Genomic DNA, 19,515 nt, shown 5'->3' with positions numbered 1-19,515 from the left:
TCCCCCTCCTCCTCCTCCTCCTCCTCCTTCTCCTTCTTCTTTTGTAAGTAGGCTCCACGTCCAGTGTGGAGCCCAGTGTAGGGCTTGAACTCATGATCCTGAGATCAAGACCTGAGCTGAGATCAAGAATCAGATGCTTAACTGACTGAGCCACTCAGGCGCCCCTGCATATCATATTTCTATATTGTATTTTGCTCTCCTGTGCATATTTTAACATCTCTGAACTTAAGAGGTGTATTATAAGTGATGGAATGTCAGATTTTAAATGGCATCAATTTTTTCTTTTTGTGTGGTATATAAAATAAATGGTGTTTCTTATAATCAGTGGTATCTTGGTGCTGTCAGTGATTTGGTGAGGCCTCATGCCAATGTTACTCCTGCCCTTGGAAACGGTGGAGTTGTTCATATCACCAAAGGCAGCCTCTAAGATTACCTTCTAGCCCCATATCCACCTGACAGCTTCTTCTTTTAATCCTTAAAAACAAAGAGCAGATTACACCTTCTTCTTGGTACCTCTTCTACTGGAGCAAAGCCACTAAGGCTCCGCAAACAGAAAGCTTTCATCGCAATAGGGCATTCTGCTATTCACGAACATGTCATTCCCGTGCCTTTGCACGTGCTATTTCATCTGCTTGGCGTGGCTTTGCTCTTTGGAGCATTAGCTACTCGACACATTCAGCTCCAGTGTTCCCTCCCAGGGGAGGCCTTTCCCAGCCTCCACAGGCCTCCTCTCCTTTCACTATCTCAGGCTCAGGACTTGCAGAGCATTTATCACACTGGTTTGTGATTGTCCATGTGTTTGTCTCTGCCACCATACTGTGAACTTCTGAGGGTGGGAACACTTTCTGTCCCACCCAGTCACTCTGGTCTCCTGGTGCCTGGCACAGCCTTTAGTAGCTGTGGACAGCTGTGGACAGCACCAGTGAAGAGCCACTGACCAGACACTGGGCGGGGGTCCAGTAAGTGTTCACTGAGTGAAGGAATGAATTCATGGTCTGGCTTCCCCATTACTCCTTCCCCACTCTGGACCCACAGCACTTCCCCAGCACCCCTTCTCTTTCATATAGCCCCCTACCATCTGACCCTCTCCTGTCTTCAGAATCCAAGCTGGATAGCATCAGGAAGGACATTCTTACACATGTGCAGAATGAGTGCTGGACCCTCAGTCAGCAACTAATAACAGAGCTCATGGATTTCACAGAGGTCTTCCAAACCATCAACTCAGACATTCATACCATTGCACGGTGCTCCCAGAAGGTAGGCTCTTCCTGCCTTTCCTTCCCAGCTTATCCAGGGGCCCATTTTGCTCACATGCTCAGCACACTCTTCTTCAGGTCTCTGGTGAGCTCCCAATGGGGCTTGATGCTTTTAAACTAGGCTCACGTATGTGATCTGCCCTTACTAACTCTCACCCTGTTCTCATGGCCCTCAGTTTCCTCACGTCAGGAAAAGGCCGTGGCAAGATGAGAACCACAGTCCTGCTTTCAGAGATAGTTCTGCTCTCTGTGACAGTCAGCTAGGGATCTATTGCCCTGTCATGATTTGGTGTGGGCGGAGCTGCACTGTCTTCACAGAGACCTGGGTCAGATGGGATCTGATCCCACAGTGCCCCTGATCCCAGTTGGGTTAATGGTGGCTGCTGGGGTCTGGAGCCTCTAGAAGGTGGGAGTGCCCCTCAGGGGTGAGCCCAGACTGGTGCGCAGGGTTGTGGGGGTGCTGGTCTCATGCTGTGGCCCCTGCAGTTGAACGAGGCCAATGAGCAGTACAACATGCTGGAGGAGCGAATGGAATACATACGGTCACTCCACGAACTCATCCGGAACCACTTTAGCCTCTTTAGTGCTGAGAACGAGGCACTGGACATCTCGGTGAGAAGGCAATTCCCGAAGTCACCCATGCCTCCCAGCCCCCCTCCCCCCCACACGCTTCTGCTTGACCGCGTTCTGCTTGCCCCACAGCTCCTGGATGTGTGGGAGGCATTTCAATTTGAGAAAAGCCAGGCCTCAGAGTTCCTGCTCAGCAAGCGGCATGCCATCGTGCCCAAGCTACAGCAGCTGATAGCCGCGTCACTGGTGGAGCTGGAAGGCCTGATTGACAAGGCCCTCTCCGGCCCCTTCATGGACCCTGCACAAGAGCAGAGGAGCACTGAGCGCCAGCTCATCTCCCTGGAGCGTCAGTTCCAGAACACAGCCAGCCACCTCAGTGAGCTGCACCATGCCTACGCCACCTTCACTGGTACTGAGGATCCCTGCCCCCCACACCATCCTGTGATAGACCCTGCAACTGAGATAAGGGTCCTGTGTCCTGAGTGTCCCTAAGCAAGTCTCGGGAATCACATAGCTTCCTTTTAGTCTCTTCTATAAATGAAAATTGCAGGATAAAATCTTGCATTGGCTATGTCAAGGGTTGTGCTTAGGGTGGGGAGACGGGGGCTCACAGGACGTCACAGGAAGGCAAATAGGTGAATGTTCCATTAGTATGTGATGGGGTTAGAGGGCTGAAAGCCCGTGCAGGAGAAATGAAAAGGTGCCCTCCTTGTAATTCTTAGCCTATTCAACCCAGTTCCAGGCTGCAGGGCCTAGATAAAAATAGGTCTTGATAAGCCGTAGCCACTGCTCCCAGCCAATGTGGTGTAGACGGGCAGCTGCTGTGGGTCTCCCTGACCCATAGGCTGAGACCAGCAGAACTGTTGAGCCCTCCGTACAATGGTGCAGCTAGGCTGGTTCCCTTCTGCACATAAAGAACTTTGTGGGCTCAAGTTTCTTTTCTCAGGTGCAGTCACTTCTATTGGTTACTTTTATCCCCTGGAAGGTCACATTGCTTCTGAGTTGCCTCTTGGTCAACTACCAACTATTGCCAACTCTGCCTGTGGGCATCCCCAGTCCCAGGGCCATTGGGCCAGATGTAAGGTGGAGGACACCCTGGACCTTCCTCAAGCAAGGAACTTTTTCTTTGGCCAAGTATGGAGAGACCCTTGTCCCATACTCTAACTGACATAGACGACAGAGCTTGAACTTTCCTCTAGGGATTGGGGATGTTTGTGGAAAAGAGATTGGGAACCCAGGCCCTGTGATGCTAGGCCCAGGAAACCCCACAGTACTGCTTTTAGCTCCTTCTTCCATCCCCGGCTCTTCACCAGACTCCCAGTGTTTGTTAAAAGAATCCAGGATCTTAGAGCTAGATTATTAATACTATTCTTTATTGTTCATTACGTATCTTTTATTTTACTCAATACTTTTGACATTTGCTTGGTTTTATAACCACGTTAACAACTATTTTGACATCTAAGGTTTACTGATTTTGTTTACCCACTACCAATTTTTTTTTTTTTGAGATTTTATTTATTTATTTGACAGAGACACAGCGAGAGAGGGAACACAAGCAGGAGGAGTGGGGGAGGGAGAAACAGGCTTCCCATGGAGCAGGGAGCCCGATGTGGGGCTTGATCCCAGGACCCTGGGATCATGACCTGAACCGAAGGCAGACACTTACTTAATGACTGAGCCACCCAGGCGCCCCACCCACTACCATTTTTTTAAATTGAAGTATAGTCGACAATGAATGTTACAGTAGTTTCAGGTGTATAACATAGTGATTTGACAAATGATTCTATATATTATGCTGTGTGGACCACAAGTGCAGCTACCATCTGTCCCCATATAATTCTATTACAGTACTGTTGACTATATCCCTATGCTGTCTCTTTCATCCCAATGACTTCTTCATTCCATAACGAGAGCTATATCCCCCTCCCCTTCACCCATTGTGCCCAACCCCCACCCCCTTCCCTCTGGCAAATCTGAGTTCTCTGTATTTAGGGGTCTGTTTCTGCTTTTTGTTTATTCTTTTTTTTTTTTTAGATTCCATATATAAGTGAAATTGTATGGAATTTGTCTTTGTCTGACTTATTTCACTTAGCATAATACCCTCTAGGTCCATCCGTGTTGTCACACTACCATTTTTAGAAATACCACATCTTTTCATTATTTTCATTCTTTCCTTAAATGGCTATAATATTTCTTTGATACTTTGAGTATTTATTTTTTCTAAGAAGGGAGTTAGAGATGTTAAAATTTCTAAGATCTTTATGCCTAGAATGACTTTATAATGTCCTTACATCACAGCTTGGCTAAATACTGAATTCTGAATTCACAAATTTTTTTCCCCAAACTTAGGCTATTGCATCACTGCCTTCTGATAGTTGGCATTGTGGGCAAATTTGATACCAATCTAATTTTTTTTCCTGGATAGGTAATCTGTTTATCAGTTATTTGATAATGGCTGTTATTATATTTGCTCTGGTCTCCTTTCAGAATTCATACTTATATTTTGGATTTTCTGGATCTCTTCTCCATTTCTTTTATCTTCATCATGAGTCATTCCTTTATTCTGAATCCTGGAGAAATATCATGAGCTTGTCTTATAAACTTCCACTCTCTGTAATTTCCATTGCATTTTAAAATGTGCACACATATTGTATGTGTATGCATGCTTATGTGCACATATATATGTATGTAAGTGAATGTGTATGTGTATATAAACCTGAATGGATCTTGGTTGCTAAGATCATTCCCTACCAGGGCTCCTCAGAGAGTGGATGATTCCAGGGCTATCACAGGGTAGGTACAAGATGAGCCTAGAATATTTTTTTAACCCAGAAAGTAAGAGAGTAATAAATTCCTTTAATAAGTGATGGGAGCATGTCACAAGGACACAGAAGGGATGCCACTGGCCAAAACTGGGACAATTTAAGCACCAAAGTACAAAGTAAACTATTGGAAAAATAGGAATTGATTATCCACACTAATAATAAATAGATAAATAAATCAATGAGGGAGAAATGAGGACTTGCACTTATAGTAGAGTGCCAAGAGTCAACTGGAGAAAATCTGTAGGGAAAAATCATCATTTTGCAAACATTCTAATAAATATTGGATCAGGTAAGGATCATTAGTGGATGTCAAATCTGGGGGCAAATTTGATGAGGAGTAGAACATTTGCACAGTCTTAGAGATTCTCCTACAGAGACTACTTATTAATTGCAAGGGAGGGGAAAAAACACCTTAGCAATTATTTAGTAGAGAAATTGGGCAACATTTTGACCAGGTGATCAAAGATTAACATCACCAATGAGGGACAGATGGACATCATGTACCTCCAGACATGATACCCAGAGGACACAAAAACTATTCAGTAGTCCAGCTGAAAATTAATAACTTCAGTCATGAAAGTCATACAGAACATGAACTTTCTGTTAACAAAAAAAAAGAGACAAGGGGGTCAGTATACTTCAAAAATGTCTGTTAGAAAAGATAAAGGCTGTGAGGCATGTTCTAGATTAAAAGAAGTTAAAGGGACATGACAAGTAAATGTGGTACTTGATCCTGGGCTGGATGCTGTACTTGAGGGGAAAAATGCTATATAGGACATTATTAGGTCAGCTGACAACATTGGAACACAGACTGTAGATTAAAGAATTCTATCAATGTAATATATGAAGTTGATCACTATACTATAGTTATATAAGAGAATATCCCTCTTCTTAGGAAATACTCATTTGAGTTTTCGGATAATAGGGCCATGAAATATGTAACTTACCCTTCAGTAGTTCAGAAAAGAATTATGTGTTTGTGTATACATATGCCCATACACACACAGAGCATGGAAACACAACTGATAAAGAAAACGGGTAAAATGTTAACAAAAAGTGAATCTCAGGAAATGGTATATAGATATTCTTGTTACCGCTTTTGCTTGCAACTTTAAAAGATTTGAAATCACAGGGCGCCTGGGTAGCTCAGTTGGTTAAGTGTCCAACTCTTGATTTGGGCTTGGGTTGTGATCTCAGGGTTGTTGAGATTGACCCCCTCAGCGGCCTCTGCACTCAGGGCGGAGTCTGCTTAAGATTCTCTCCCTCTCCCACTCCCCCGCCCCATCTCCACTCGCGTGTGTGCTCTCTCTTTAAAAAAAAAAAAAAAAGTGAAATCACTTCCAAATAAAGTTTTAAAATGCAGTGGAATTTACTGAGTAGATACCACAGCAAATGTCTGTCAGAGGATATTTGCTGTTAATCCTCAAGTTTGTCTTTCTCCTCTCATGTGTCTGGAGATATAATGCCTGTTCTTTCTTACAGAGGAAGTTCCTCATTTGTCCACTATTTGATGTTGAGACAACTGCTACCAAAGATTATATGAGTCTGTAGCCAGATCTTTTGAGTTCAGACAAAGAAAGATTGGAAGAGTTTAAATTCACTATCATTTTTGGGGGGGGCCTGCATCAGATGAGAGCTCTGTTAGCGTGATAGTGATTCTAAGCCTTTCAGTATTCTGCTCTCCATGATGGATGATGTTTACACATGTAAGATGCATGATTCCCAGCATCTGGGCTTTATTTTATCACTTTTTCTCTCACTCAAGAAAGTATACTGGAACTCAAATGAATGAGAATGACAATTTTACTGCAATATCCTTAAATCTGGTCTGATAGCTTTTAATTGCAAATCTCAGGACTATAATAATAATAATTATTATTTTTAAAGATTTATTTATTTGAGAGAGAGAGCATGCACACACGCATGCCCAGCAGGGAGGGGCTGGGGGAGAGAAGCCTCAAGCAGACTCCCCACTGAGTGTGGAGCTGACGTGGGGCTCTCTCTCACTACCCATGAGATCATGACCTGAGCTGAAACCAAGAGTTGGACAACCAACTGAGCCACCCAGGTGCCCCCTCAGAACTACAATTAATATTACCTGTAAATTACTTTTGACACATACCTCGCAACCGAATATAAATTATTGGTCAAGAACTAATGCAGCAGCTTATGAGATGAAGGGAGGGAATGATGACCCGAAGTACACAAAATAGGAAGCATCTCCATTTACATTTTACGGCCTTCTCTGTGGGCCCAATCTTTAGCATATGCATCTCTGTGGATTTGTCCATCTGTCTAACAGATATTTGTTGAGTGCCTGTGCTGTGCACGGGGCTTGCAGTGTATCAGTGGACAAATCACAGACCTCCTGCCCTCACAGGCCCAATATTGTAGCTGGGAGAGAAAGACAACAAATTATAAACGTAAAATATAACCAAATTATATGGGGTATTTTAGAAAGGGCGAAGTGGCCCAGAGAAAAGAAGAGAGCAGGTAAGAGGTGTCGGGGATGGCAGGGAGGGTAGCAGTTCGTAACAGCTCGGGCTCCACGGGTCTCATGCAGAAGGACTTGGATTTGGTGAGAGAGTGAGGTATATGGTTCTCTGAGGGGAGAGAGTTCCAGAAGAGTGACCTCCAGTCAGAAGCCCTCAGCAGGAGAGAGCATGCCTGGTGCATCCGAGCAACAGGAAAAACTGTCCCTTGGATGGTCCCCACCTACATTGTACTGGACAATTGTGGCTTTCAGACCACTGTTTCTGCCATTATGGGCTCTTGACTGACCATTCCCCACCACGCCCCTCCCCGCGCAGCCCCCCCCCCGCCCCCCCGCCCAGGCCTCATCCTGCCCTACCCCACAGGGGACGAGAGTCCTGTGCCCTTGCCAGTCCGCGGGACCCGTCCGATTGTCCTGCAGCAGCGCATCTGGCATCTGTACCGGGTCATCTCTGAGAGCATCAGCGAATGGAAGTGCGTGGCTTTTGCCAAGGTTCTGACCCCGCCCTCGGAGCCCCTGCCTGAGAGTGGAGAGTCTGCCGGCGGGGGCGGGGGAAGGTGGGGAAGGGGCTCCGGCTGACATGAACCTTTGTCGCTCCAGTTCAGCATGACTATGGCCCAGGAGAAGACAGACGGCTGGCTGACGGAGGCAGCCCGGATGAGTACAAGCCTGGGGCTGCACAGCCCAGTCCTGCAGTGCTGCGTGCGCATCCTGCAGGAGTTTCGCAGCTACCTGCCATTACTGACCAAGCTGGGCAGCCTCCAGCTGCAGAGCCTCCAAGCCCTTCTCAGAGGTGTGTTTTGGGTAGAGTCAGGGGGAGGGGAAGGAAAGGACGTGGGGATTAGAACGATGTAACAACTCGGTTCCCTGCTCCTCCTATAGGCAACATCTTTCCTCCCTGGGTTGCTCCCTGCCTTGCTCCCACAGGGACCAACATTTCTGAACCTCTGCACCATCATGTGGGTCCTCTCTGCTGACTTGGGCTAGACTCAGGCTCGAGTCTTAGCTGTGGGCTCTGTGTTGTGCTCTGGACCCTATGTTCTGAGTTCTTGGCTCTGTGTTGTGCTTTCAGATCTGCTCTCTGGGGGCTGGGCTGGGCTGGGCTCAGGGCTGCAGATCTGGGGCTCTGGGATATGGGCCGGGCTCTGCCATGCACTGGGTGTTGCTCCGACTTGTCCCCTCTACCTCCAGCCTTAGGGCTAGACAGTCTCTACAACATGGAACTCCTAACACTGGGCCAGCTGCTCACTTTTCCGCTGCTGGATTTTGCAGATCGAATCAATCAGGTGGGGCCCTCCAGAGAGAAGGAATTGGTCCAAACCCAGGACCTATTTGCTAAGCTGTAATAGATCCAGTTAAGTTCCAGCAACCCCTCGCGACAGGGGGTCGTAGATACTGGCTTGTGGGTGGGAAGGTGGGAAGTTGAGTTTGCTGTCCTGCCTGGAGGTTGTGGGGGTCTGATGGGTGGTTTCAGACTCTGAGAGTATGCCCCACTCCCAAAGTTGTGGGCACACAGGATTGCAGATGTCCCCCAACACCTGCCCAGTTCCAACATGAACTGATTAAGGTAGCGTCCCCAGCTGAAACCTTGCAAAAGAGTGGGTTTCAAGGCAGCAGTTTTAGGTCAACGCCTGCTGCGGATGGCATGTCTGAAGCCAAATGGTCCTACTCTCAATCTCTGACACTTCCACTCCCTTGAGCCCTGGCCCTTGAGTCCCAGCTTCAGGGGTATCCCCTGAGCCATCACCCAGTGCTGGTCCCTGAGACCCAGCTGTTCCAGATCTGGCAGGGTGAAAATGAACGAGTCCACGCCCAAGAAACCCTACGGCGGCTGCAGCGGGTCTGGGAGTCACGCCAGCTTCGCCTCATCAACTTCATCCTGCATGTGCCCTACGAGCCCCCAGCCTTGGAGCGCTCCAAGAAGCAAGTGATCCGTAGCCCCCAGTGGGAGGTGGTGGCCAAGGACAGCGGCACCTTCATCCTTTCAGGTGAGACCCAGCCCTTGCGGCCCAGTGATAGGCCGCTGCCAGGGGCCACATTTGTCCACTGTGTCCACCAAGCCCTGTGGGATCTAGCTTCTCCAGCAGGGCCCCATCCTTACTGGACAGGAGGAGACATCAGTCTGTCCTGAGACAGTGTCTTTCATGTAGCTCCTATTAAGTCTTAATCTTGGGAGCTCCCTCCTCCTGCCCAGTGCCTGCCTCTTCAGCAAAGGTCCTTCCCTTTCTGGGTGTACTAAGAAATCCCTCACCGTCATGTCTCTCCATTTTCCAGTGCTCCTTCCTCCAGATTGCATCCTGCTGTCTGATCTTCTGCCCACTCATTTCCTCTTTTGTCGTTCCTACATGAAACCTACCTGCCTTCTCTGAGCCAAATACAGGAGGCGTGGGGGTTCACAGACCGAAGTCCTGTCCCTCAGGAGCTCCCAGTCCAGTGAAAGAGGACAATAGAATAGAGATGAGTGCATGGTGGAGAACCTAACCGAGGGCAGTAGAATCTCAGAAAGAGGACCAGCTTCAAAGGACCAGGGAGAGTCAGAGGAATCTTCTCTTCCCACAGGCAAAGGCCTCATGCTGACCCCTGAAGGAGTAGGAGTTTGCCAAACTTACAGGGAGAGAAGAGCATGCCAGGCAGAGGGAACAACATATGTACAGGCCCCGAGATGGCATAGTTAGGGAATTGCCAGTAGGAGAGAAATTCTCTTATCCAGCCCACTTGAAACCCAACCGGCAAATTCAAAGTTAAATAGGAAGATCATAAAATATGATGTATATATGGCTTAAGATTTTTACTTTAGCTTAAAACATATAAACATACATTGATTTACTAACCTTTTATCCAAAGGATAAGAGCTTTACTTTGATTTGTCGTTGACTGATAGAAGTTCCTCATCGCCTTTCCTGCATTAATGCATTGTCCACCATTTCCGCTTTCAATTTCTGTAAAGTTGGGCAGTGACATGAAGACACTTGTGAAGTTGCTAGAGTCCAGAATTTTTCTAGATTTTTATTATAATTTCCCAAGTTTTAAAAATTGACTGGCCTATACCTAATTTAATATCATGTTTTTATCAACTCACCTTTACTGAAGGCTTTCCATAGTTTCTGTAGAACCAGCAACTCCTTCCCCACCCATATTTCAGTGCTTAACATAATATTAGATCAAATTCTGTACTTAAGATTATAACTCACATGAACAGGCTTGCAGACACATTCTGACTCTCGGTGAGCATACTTTTCACCTAGTGGAAGAAGACATGTTTGGGTCTTCTAGAGAATAGCTTGAGAACTGTGAGTTTCAGTGTAATTTGGGTAATAGTCATCCCTGCCCTTGCCCCATCTGACTGCCAGCTCAGCTGAGCTGGAACCCACTCTTCCTTAGATTACAGCAGCCTGCAGGATTCTATCCAGGAAAGTCTTCAGGTGTTGTTCAAGATCCTGGCCATCCAAAAGTCAGGAGACTTAAACAAAGTAGCTTTGGAGTGGGTAACCATCATGCATAGCCTGAGTGAGTGCCGGCCTCTAGCTGGGTGAGTGGGCGGGACCTGAGGTGGGACAGCCTGGAGGGATGGGGTAAGAGGTGGGGTTTGGGTGGCGGGGGAGATCAGAAGGACAGAGTGAGGACCCCCTTCAGAGCCACTTCTTGGGCTGAGGTGACCAGGCGAAAGTTTATTCACGGCGGAAGTTTGCTGTCTTCCAAGCAAGATCCCTGGGTCCTGCTGAGTGTTTTGGGGGGGCATCCTGAGAGGTCAGGACCAGCTGGACCCCCTCGCAGAAGCTAAACCCTAGTCTCCATCCAGTGTTCCTCTGGCTGCTCACACAGGTGCCCTGCTGGAGGTGTGGGTGACTTTCCAGCAGCAGTGGATTTTTCTGAATAAAGTTCTGCACGAGATGAAGATCGAGTTTCCTAGTCCTGACCTGGTAGGGAAAAAGAGTGAGGCAGGTGGACAAGGGCTACTGCGCTGTGGGGCTCAGGTGGGGAGGGAGAGCTGCCCTCACTTTTACCCCCTCTCTCACCGCAGAACTCCAGGTTCAAGGCCACGGATGACCAGTATCGGACCCTGATGCAGATCTCTGTAGATGACCCCCTGGTTCTGTCACTTATAGTGCCCAGTGTCAAGCGGAGCCCTCATTTCCAAGGGCAGCAGCTGCAGCAGCTGCTGCAAGCAGGCTCCGTGGAGCTGGAGGGCATCATTATGGCTCTGAAGAACGTGCTCTATAGTGTGTGTGCTCATTTCCCCCGCCTCTTCTTCCTCAGTGATAGTGAGCTGGTGGCCCTGCTGGCTGCCCCACTGGAGTCCTGTGAGGCTCAGCTGTGGGTAAGACGCTGCTTTCCTCATGTGCACGCCGTGAGCTTCACGTCCAGCCCACCTGACGAACACATGGGTGACCGGGAGGCAAGCCCCAACACATCGACTCAGGTGGAGGCCCTGGCAGTGCTGGGGGCAGGTGGGGAGCAGGTGAAGCTGCAGAGGTCCATTCCCCTGCATCCAGATCTCCCCAAGTGGCTGGCCTCCCTGGAGAAGTGCCTGCGTTCGGCACTGGTGCACAAGTTGCAGGGCTGTGTGGCCTCCCGCCTTGCTCTGGGCCCACCGATGGATGAGGCCTTCAAGCAGCTGCCCCAGGAAGACCAGCTGCCCCCACAGCTGTTCGCCCACCACTGGTTCCACCTGGTCCAGGCCTTCCCTTGGCAGTGTGTGCTGGTGGCTGAGGAAGTGCTGTGGCGGGCAGAGGTGGAGGAGGCTCTGCTCGGGGGGAGGGCCTCGGCCATGGTCCCCGTGCATGTGTGCAAGCTCGAGACCCTGGTGCACTTTATACGGGCCCAGAGGGCCTCCCAGGGCGAGCAGCCCCTGGCTTCTGTCCGCCAGACCAGCCTGCTCAGTGCCCTGCTGGTCATGGCAGTGACTCACCGGGATATAGCACAGCTCCTGCAGGAGCACCAGGTCAGCGATCTGACAGATTTCCACTGGGCTCGCCAACTCAAATACCACCTGGGTTCACCTCACATCGTTCCCCAAAGCCCCCTGCAGAGTCTCAAGACGATTGCATCGGCTGCGACTTCTCCGTCGCCAGCGGCGTGCTGGGTAGACGTGCTAGGCCGGTCCTTCCTGTACAATTATGAGTACCTGGGTCCCAGACTGGGGTCTCTGCCCAGCCTGTTGCCTGAGCGGCCAGCCCTGGTACTGCTGCTGGCCCTGGAGGAGGTGGCCTGTGGGACTCTGCTGGGCCCCGAGGGAGTAGGCAAGGCAGCCACGGCGAAGAGCCTGGCACGGGCCCTGGGGCGCCAGCTGGTGACGATGCCTTGCCTGCCTCAGATGGAGGCCCAGAGCCTAAGCAACTACCTGCATGGGGCCTTGCAGGGCGGTGCCTGGTTGCTGTTGGAAGCCGCCCAGCGCCTGCCCCCTGGCTTGCTCTCCGCCCTGGGCCGGCGCCTGGCTGACCTGCACCACCTCTATGCCCCGCTGTACCAGGAGGCCTCCCGCAGCATCAGCACCATGGACCCCACGCAACCCCAGCTCCTCGGCAGTGGCTTCTTTGAGAAACACCACGTATACGTGCGCCTTGGCTATGGCTCTCTCCTGACGCTGCGCTCCCTGAGCCCTGCCGTGCCTGCCAACCTGCGCTTGCTGCTGCGGCCTGTGGCCTTGACTCTGCCTGACCTGCAGCGAGTGGCAGAGCTGACCCTGCTGGGTGCAGGGATGCGGGATGCCTCCCGCATGGCTTCCTGCCTATCGAGATTCTTCGCCCTGGAGCTCGAGCTGGTGTCTGCGCCCCTGCCTTGCCGCTTGGCCCTGCTCCAGCACGTACTGGAAGACATGATACAGGATTTAAACACAACCAAGGAGGAGCCCAGGTCCCAGCAGGCCCACAGCCTGGCTGTGACCGAAGAGGCTGCCCTACTGCGTGCCCTGCTACGCTCACCGCTGTTCAGCATCCTCACTGGTATCCGCCTGCACAACCTCCAAGAGCTGCTCTGTGGGCTCTTCCCTAATGCCAGGCAGCTGTTGGCACAGCCTGTGGCCCACGCGCCGAGGAAGCCACTGCTGGTGGAGGAACTGCAGCAGATGGGCATTCATCCCAGCCCTGACAGTCTGGGGTCCCTGGAGCAGCTGAGCCAGGCTCTGGGCCGGGCTCTGGGTGTTTTGCTCCTGGGCCCTGCCGGCAGTGGCAAAACCACTTGTTGGCACAGCTTATTTAAGATCCAGAATCGGCTGGCGGCCAGGGAGGACGCCTCAAGCCAGGGCTGCCAGCCGGTGGAGATCACGCACCTGTACCCCAATGTCCTCAGCCCCCAGGAGTTCCTGGGATGGCTAGAGGGCCCCTGCTGGCACCACGGCGTCTTCCCTAGGCTGCTGCGTGCAGCCAGTCCGGGTAAGACTGTGGGCCCAAAGGGGCCACCACAGGAATCAGTGGGGACCCAGCACTGGATAATATGTGATGGGGTCGCCAGTGCGGCTTGGCTGGACTCCATCACCTGCCTCCTGAAAGACGCCCCCCAGCTCAGCCTCCCCAACGGTCAGCAGATAGCACGACCCCCAGGTACTTTTCTCCTGATGGAGGTGGGAGATGCAACAGGCGTGTCCCCCACAGTGGTGAGCCAGTGTGCCCTGGTCTGGTGTGGTGGGGAGCAGACGTGGCAGGGGATGCTTAGCGTCCTGATGGCAGCCCTGCCCCACGAGTACCGCCTGCAGCAACACACGGTCACCGAGCTCAACCACCTGGCCAAAGTGCTGGTGCCAGCGACGTTCCAGTTCCTCACCCGCCAGGGCGCCAGCTCTCTGCTGCATGTACATGGGCAGCAGGCCGTTTGCCCAGGTGTGGCTGAAGTCACCAGCCTGGCCCGTATCTTACGCTGTCTGCTGGACCCCTACCTGCGCATAGATGAGGGGCAGAAGGCACATGTCTCAGGTGAAGGGAAGGGAAAGGGAAGGGACGGTTTGGAGATGAGGGGCCTTGAGGAGAGCTGGCAGAGAGCTGGTGCCTGGAGCATGGGCTCTTCGGTGGGCTTGGGCCAGGGGACCGGAAGTGGACAGTGACAGCCAATCTCTACTCTCTCCCCACCCCCCACCCCCACTTTTCCTACCCGGGCTCCCATTCTGGCCATGGGGACCTTTGCAGAAGACCTCAGCTTTAGCGAGGTGGCCCAAAGCTTCAAGTCCTCAAAAAGCAGCTCTCTGAACTGGTCCCAGGTTGACAGTGATGATGTACCTAATCAGCGCAAGGAACATTTGCTGGCTGTCAGCAGCTTTCTTTTCGCGTTGATCTGGGGCTTTGGAGGCCACCTTCCCTCCAGGTATCTGCAGGGGCGGGGCTGGGGGGTGACGCGGAGGGCTGAGATGGACTGGCGCATGGGAGTTAAAAACCCAGGTGACATCACTGTCGGGGGGCGGGTGGAGTGTGTGTCACAAATGGTACTGTGGTAACTGACCCTTTTGCTCGTACACCCATCTGAACAGGCTCTGGCCCCTCTTTGATTCCTTCTTGAGGGGTTCTATCAGTTGCCTCTCCAACTATCCTGAGCCACCGCCTTCAGCCTTGGTGTTTGATCTACATGTGTGCCCTGATAATGGGACCCTGGTCCCCTTCACTGGCCATTACCTGGGCAGCTGCATCAGGGGAACTCTGGGCACCTTCCACCCTTCTCCGCAGGTGTGAAGACAGTGGGGCAGCAGCTGGGGTTGGGGCTCAAGGAGATATCCTGGGGGAGTCCATGTTCTCGGCCCAGCTAAGGCCCACCTGCTCCCGTTCTTTGATACGTTCTCACAATCACGAGAACATGTGAAGTGTTCTGCGAGTGCAGCTCTAAGCCGAGACCCCTAGACTTCGCTTTCAGCTAAATTACTCTCCTAAACTGGTGCTGCCCCAGTAAAGCCCTGCTCCTGTCCCACAGACTGAACGGCTCTTGTATGTGGTGGACCTGCTTCTGTCAGAGGGACACCCCGTGCTGCTGGCTGGAGAGGCGGCAACCGGGAAGTCCACCTTTGTGGAGGTGCTTGTGGGGCCCCAGCATCCGTACGTGCGCAGCCCCATCCACCCTGCCTTCACTCCCATCCACCTTCGCCTGCTGCTGAGTCGAGGGGCCCAGGGCCAAGCACAAGCTGCCCCATGGCCTGGGCAGCACCTGGATTCTAAGGGCTCCCTCCTCTTCCTGCTGGAGGATCTGCACCTGGCCGCTTCTGGTAAGGAGCTGGGTGGAGGGAAGGAAGGAGTCGTTGTGATCTCTTAAGGCTGTAAAATCCCTAATAATACTTGCTGACTCCCAATTAGACACCTACAGACCAAATCTCAGCATCCCATTCTTCGTATCTGCTCATATCTGCTCATTGTTCATGTGCTCCCCGAACAATCACACCATCTCTGTGTTTGGCTGCTAAATCTTCATCCCCAGGTCAGGCTTTTCTTCTAAGCACTAGACCTGTTTATCCAACTCCTTACTGTGTATCTCTACCTTGTTGTCCCATTGGCACTTCAGACTCAACTCATCATCTTACCCCTAAAACCTGCTCCTGTCCTCTAAGTAACTAGTACAACCATCCATCCAGTCACCTAAGCTAGAAATCTTGTTGGCATCTCCCCCTTTCTTACCAAAGTCCATTCACTGTGTCTCTCAATTTGGCATTCTAAATATCTCTCAAATCTTTCCACTTATTTCCAGTCCATCTTCCCTGGTTCAGACAGTCATTACCCGGACCATTGGGAATGCTCTTGCAAGGCTCCTTACGGTGAGGCTTTCTTCTCTAGGCTCTTACACTCTGTACTCTAACTGGACTCATCTATGTACAGGCATTCAGTAAGTCAAGCTTCCTCTAGCCTCTGGGATTGCTGTCCTCTCTGCCTTCCCTACTCTATTTATCTGGCTAGGTCCTTGTTCTTTACAAATAATCTTAGTCACTATCTTCTTCAGGAAACCTGAGCCTCCTGGCTAGGTTAGATACTCACCTTGTGTTCTGTACAAAAGTCTGTGACAACCATGGTTTTATGATTATATGTTCACTTGTTGATCCTTCCAGTACACTCTGAGCTTCATGAGAAGAGAGATTTGTCTTACTCATTTTGATAGATTCAACAGGAAGCAAGTGCTCAGTAAGAGTTTGTAGAAGCAAAGATTAGAAAGGAAAGGGGAAATTGTGGTAAAAGTTTGGAATATTGAAGTTTAAAGTTTCTAAAGTGGTGTGCTTCTAGATGGTGACAGGTTTGAATATGGCCATGGGAATGGGCAGAAATGGAGTCAGGGAAGTGAGTGGACTAAAGCATTAGCTGGATTGTCCAGTTAGACACTGAAGTCTTTTATGGGATGTAGAAAACTTGAATCAGGTGGTATACAATTTATTGAGGGCTATGTTCTGCACATTTTATCTAGATCATCTTTAGTGTTTATAAAAGCCCATTAAGGTGGAGATTTGTTTGGGTGCCCGGGTGGCTCAGATGGTTAAGGGTCTGCTTTTGGCTCAGGTCCTGATCTCTAGGTCCTAGGATCGAGCCCCCATGGGGCTCCCTGGTCGGCGGGGAGTCTGCATTTCCCTCTCCCTCTGCCTCTCCCCCTGCTTGTGCTCTTTCTATCTCTCTCTCTCTCAAACGAATAAATAAAATCTTTTAAAAAGATGAAGATTTGTTATGATCATTTTAAAGATGAAGAAACTGAAAGATTTTATAACTTGCCCAAGACACTCTAGCCAGTAAGTGTCAGAACCAAGATTAAAATTTAAGTCTGTGTAGCACCAAAACCTGTAATTTTCTACAACTCTATTATTTGGGCCTTTCAGTGAATTTGCACAAATAATTTGTTATTGTCAGTGGAAAATAGAAAGAGTAAATTCAGATCTGTGGATAGCAACTGAGAAGAGATTTCAACAGGAAGGTTGAAAACATTGCAAGTAGTGTTGTGGAGTGAAGTATATTACAGCCGGCAGCGTAAAAGATATCCCAGGGTGACAGCCACTAAAACATCTAGTATAAAATAAAAAATTAATAAATGTACAACAAAACAAAAAACTGTGACCCACTGTCTGGAAAAAACAGTCAATAAAAACTGACCTTGAAATGGTCAAGAAGTTGAATCCAGCAAATATTTATAGCAGCTATTACAGCTATTATAAAAGTCCTCAGGTACTTAAAGGAAAATATGACCTGAATGAATGAACACATAGGTAATCTCTGCAAAGAAATGGAAACTACTAAAAATAACTAAACAGAAATTTTAGAAGTGGAAAATACAGTAACTGAAATGAAAAATTCACTGTATGGTTTAATAGCAGATTGGAGCTAGCAAAAGAAAGTCAGTGAATCCTGAAAAACAAAAAAATATTGAATATGAATAGAGCTCCATACACACACACAACTGGAGTTCCAGAAGGAAAGGGGAGAGAATAGGGCAGAAAAAAAAAACCTGTGAGGAAATAATGATCAAAACTTCCCCAAATTTCTTGGAAAATACTGACTTTTCAGATATAGAAAGCTCAGTTATCCCCAAGTAAAATAATAAAAAGAAAACCATCCCTAGGCACATCATAGTCATGACCTGAGCCGAAGACAGAAGCTTAACCCACTGGGCCACCAGGCGCCCCATCCCACAGATTTTGATAACTTTTTTTTCATTATTTTTCAGTTCAAAATATTTTCTAGTTTACCCTGTGGTTTCTTGGATGCATGAGTTATTTAGAAGTGTGGTTTTTATTTTATTTTATTTTATTTTATTTGTTTTTTAGAGAGTGTGAGAGCGAGGGGTGAGGAGGGGCAGAGGAAGAGGGAGAGAGAGGATCTAAAGCAGGCTCCACGCCCAGCACAGAGTCTGATGCAGGGCTCGATCTCATGACCCTGAGATCATGACCTGAACTGAAATCAAGAACCAGACGCTTAGCTGACTATGGCACCCAGGCACCCCTAGGAATGTGTTGTTTAATTTCAAAGAATTTGGGAATTTTCTAGGTATATTATTGTTACTGAGTTTTATTGTTGTAGTCAGAGAAAATATTCTATAAATTTTAATCCTTTGAAATTTGTTGACAGCATATCATCTCTCTCTTTCAAATAAATAAATAAAATCTTTAGGAAAAAAAAAATGCTAAAAGGGACACCTGGGTGGCTCAGTCAGTTAAACAGCCGACTCGATTTTGGCTCAGGTCATGATCTCAGGGTCTTGTAAGATCAAGGCCTGCGATGGGCTCCACGCTGGGTGGGGAGCCTGCTTAAGATTCTCTCTCTCCCTCTCCCTCTGAACTGCATGCCCACCCCCCTACCCTGGCTCCCTGCCCCTCGTGCTCTCTCTCTCTTAAAAAACAAATGCCTAAAAGATGTTCTTCAGGTAGAAGGGAAATAGTATCATATGGAAACTCAGATCTACAGAAAAGAATGAAGAGCACCAGAAATGGTAAATATGTGGGTGCATATAAATAGCTATCTTTTTCATCTCTTAATTTCCTTAAAACAAAGTCAACAGTTTAAAAATTTTTATTTAAATTCCAGTTAGTTAACTTACAGTGCAATATTGGTTTCAGGAGTAGAATTCAGTGATTCATCACTTACACATAACACCCAGTGCCCATCACAAGTGCCCTCCTCCATACCCATCACCCACCTAGCCCATCCCCCACCCACCTCCCTCCATCAACCCTCAGTTCCTTATCTTGAAGAGTCTCTTATGGTTTGCTTCCCTCTCTCTCCCCCTCCCCATATGTTCATCTGTCATTGGCAATGGTGTGGATGGAGCTAGAATGTATTATGCTAAGCAAAATACATCAGAGAAAAACAATACCATATGATTTTACTCATATGTGAAATTTAAGTAATAACGTTTCTAGATGGAGTTGGTAATGTAGACAGAGGTAGAAAATAAATTGGGACACTAGTAAAAGGATAGGGTAGGGAGCAGGGAGTAAAAATTATACTATTGTAAGGTTCTTACATTCGTGCAATATGAGATAGGAAGTGGGAAAGGTCAGGTATGAAGTGTGAAGTGGCATGATATTACTTAAAAGTATCAAATCATTAGGGAGGCATAATATTACCCTGGAAAAATCACTAAATAGGGGTGCCTGGGTGGTTCAGTCGTTAGGCGTCTGCCTTCGGCTCAGGTCGTGATCCCAGGGTCCTGGGATTGAGCCCTGCATCAGGCTCCCTGCTCTTGGGAAGCCTGCTTCTCCCTCTCCCACTCCCTCTGTTTGTGTTCCCTCTCTTGCTGTGTCTCTGTCTGTCAAATAAATAAATAAAATCTTTTAAAAAAATCACTAATAATAGCAAAGAATATAATTTAAAATATATAATATTTTAAATATACAAATACTTAAGTTTTGTAAAAGGAAGCAGAAAATGAGCAATAGAGAAATTAAAAATAAAAGAGATAATTAGAAGACAAATGATAGTATGATGGACTT

General features: G+C 48.8%; 1 protein-coding gene across 1 annotated transcript in view; it reads left to right on the top strand.

Moving 5' to 3' along the window:
* DNHD1 (dynein heavy chain domain 1) overlaps positions 1 to 19,515 on the top strand; it is a 78,868-nt gene that overhangs the window by 36,913 nt on the left and 22,440 nt on the right. The window contains exons 12-23 of the mRNA XM_034995113.1: positions 1,100 to 1,257; positions 1,743 to 2,235; positions 7,510 to 7,637; positions 7,746 to 7,938; positions 8,337 to 8,431; positions 8,926 to 9,133; positions 10,527 to 10,652; positions 10,968 to 11,065; positions 11,167 to 14,053; positions 14,264 to 14,438; positions 14,602 to 14,794; positions 15,036 to 15,324. Coding sequence (XP_034851004.1) covers positions 1,100 to 1,257; positions 1,743 to 2,235; positions 7,510 to 7,637; positions 7,746 to 7,938; positions 8,337 to 8,431; positions 8,926 to 9,133; positions 10,527 to 10,652; positions 10,968 to 11,065; positions 11,167 to 14,053; positions 14,264 to 14,438; positions 14,602 to 14,794; positions 15,036 to 15,324 — 5,043 coding nt within the window. The remainder of the gene's footprint in view (positions 1 to 1,099; positions 1,258 to 1,742; positions 2,236 to 7,509; positions 7,638 to 7,745; positions 7,939 to 8,336; positions 8,432 to 8,925; positions 9,134 to 10,526; positions 10,653 to 10,967; positions 11,066 to 11,166; positions 14,054 to 14,263; positions 14,439 to 14,601; positions 14,795 to 15,035; positions 15,325 to 19,515) is intronic.

Source organism: Mirounga leonina, unplaced genomic scaffold, assembly GCF_011800145.1.
Source record: "Mirounga leonina isolate KUSES-001 unplaced genomic scaffold, KU_Mleo_1.0 Mir_92, whole genome shotgun sequence".
Lineage (NCBI taxonomy): Eukaryota > Metazoa > Chordata > Mammalia > Carnivora > Phocidae > Mirounga > Mirounga leonina.
This window is presented reverse-complemented; position numbering and strand designations above follow the sequence as displayed.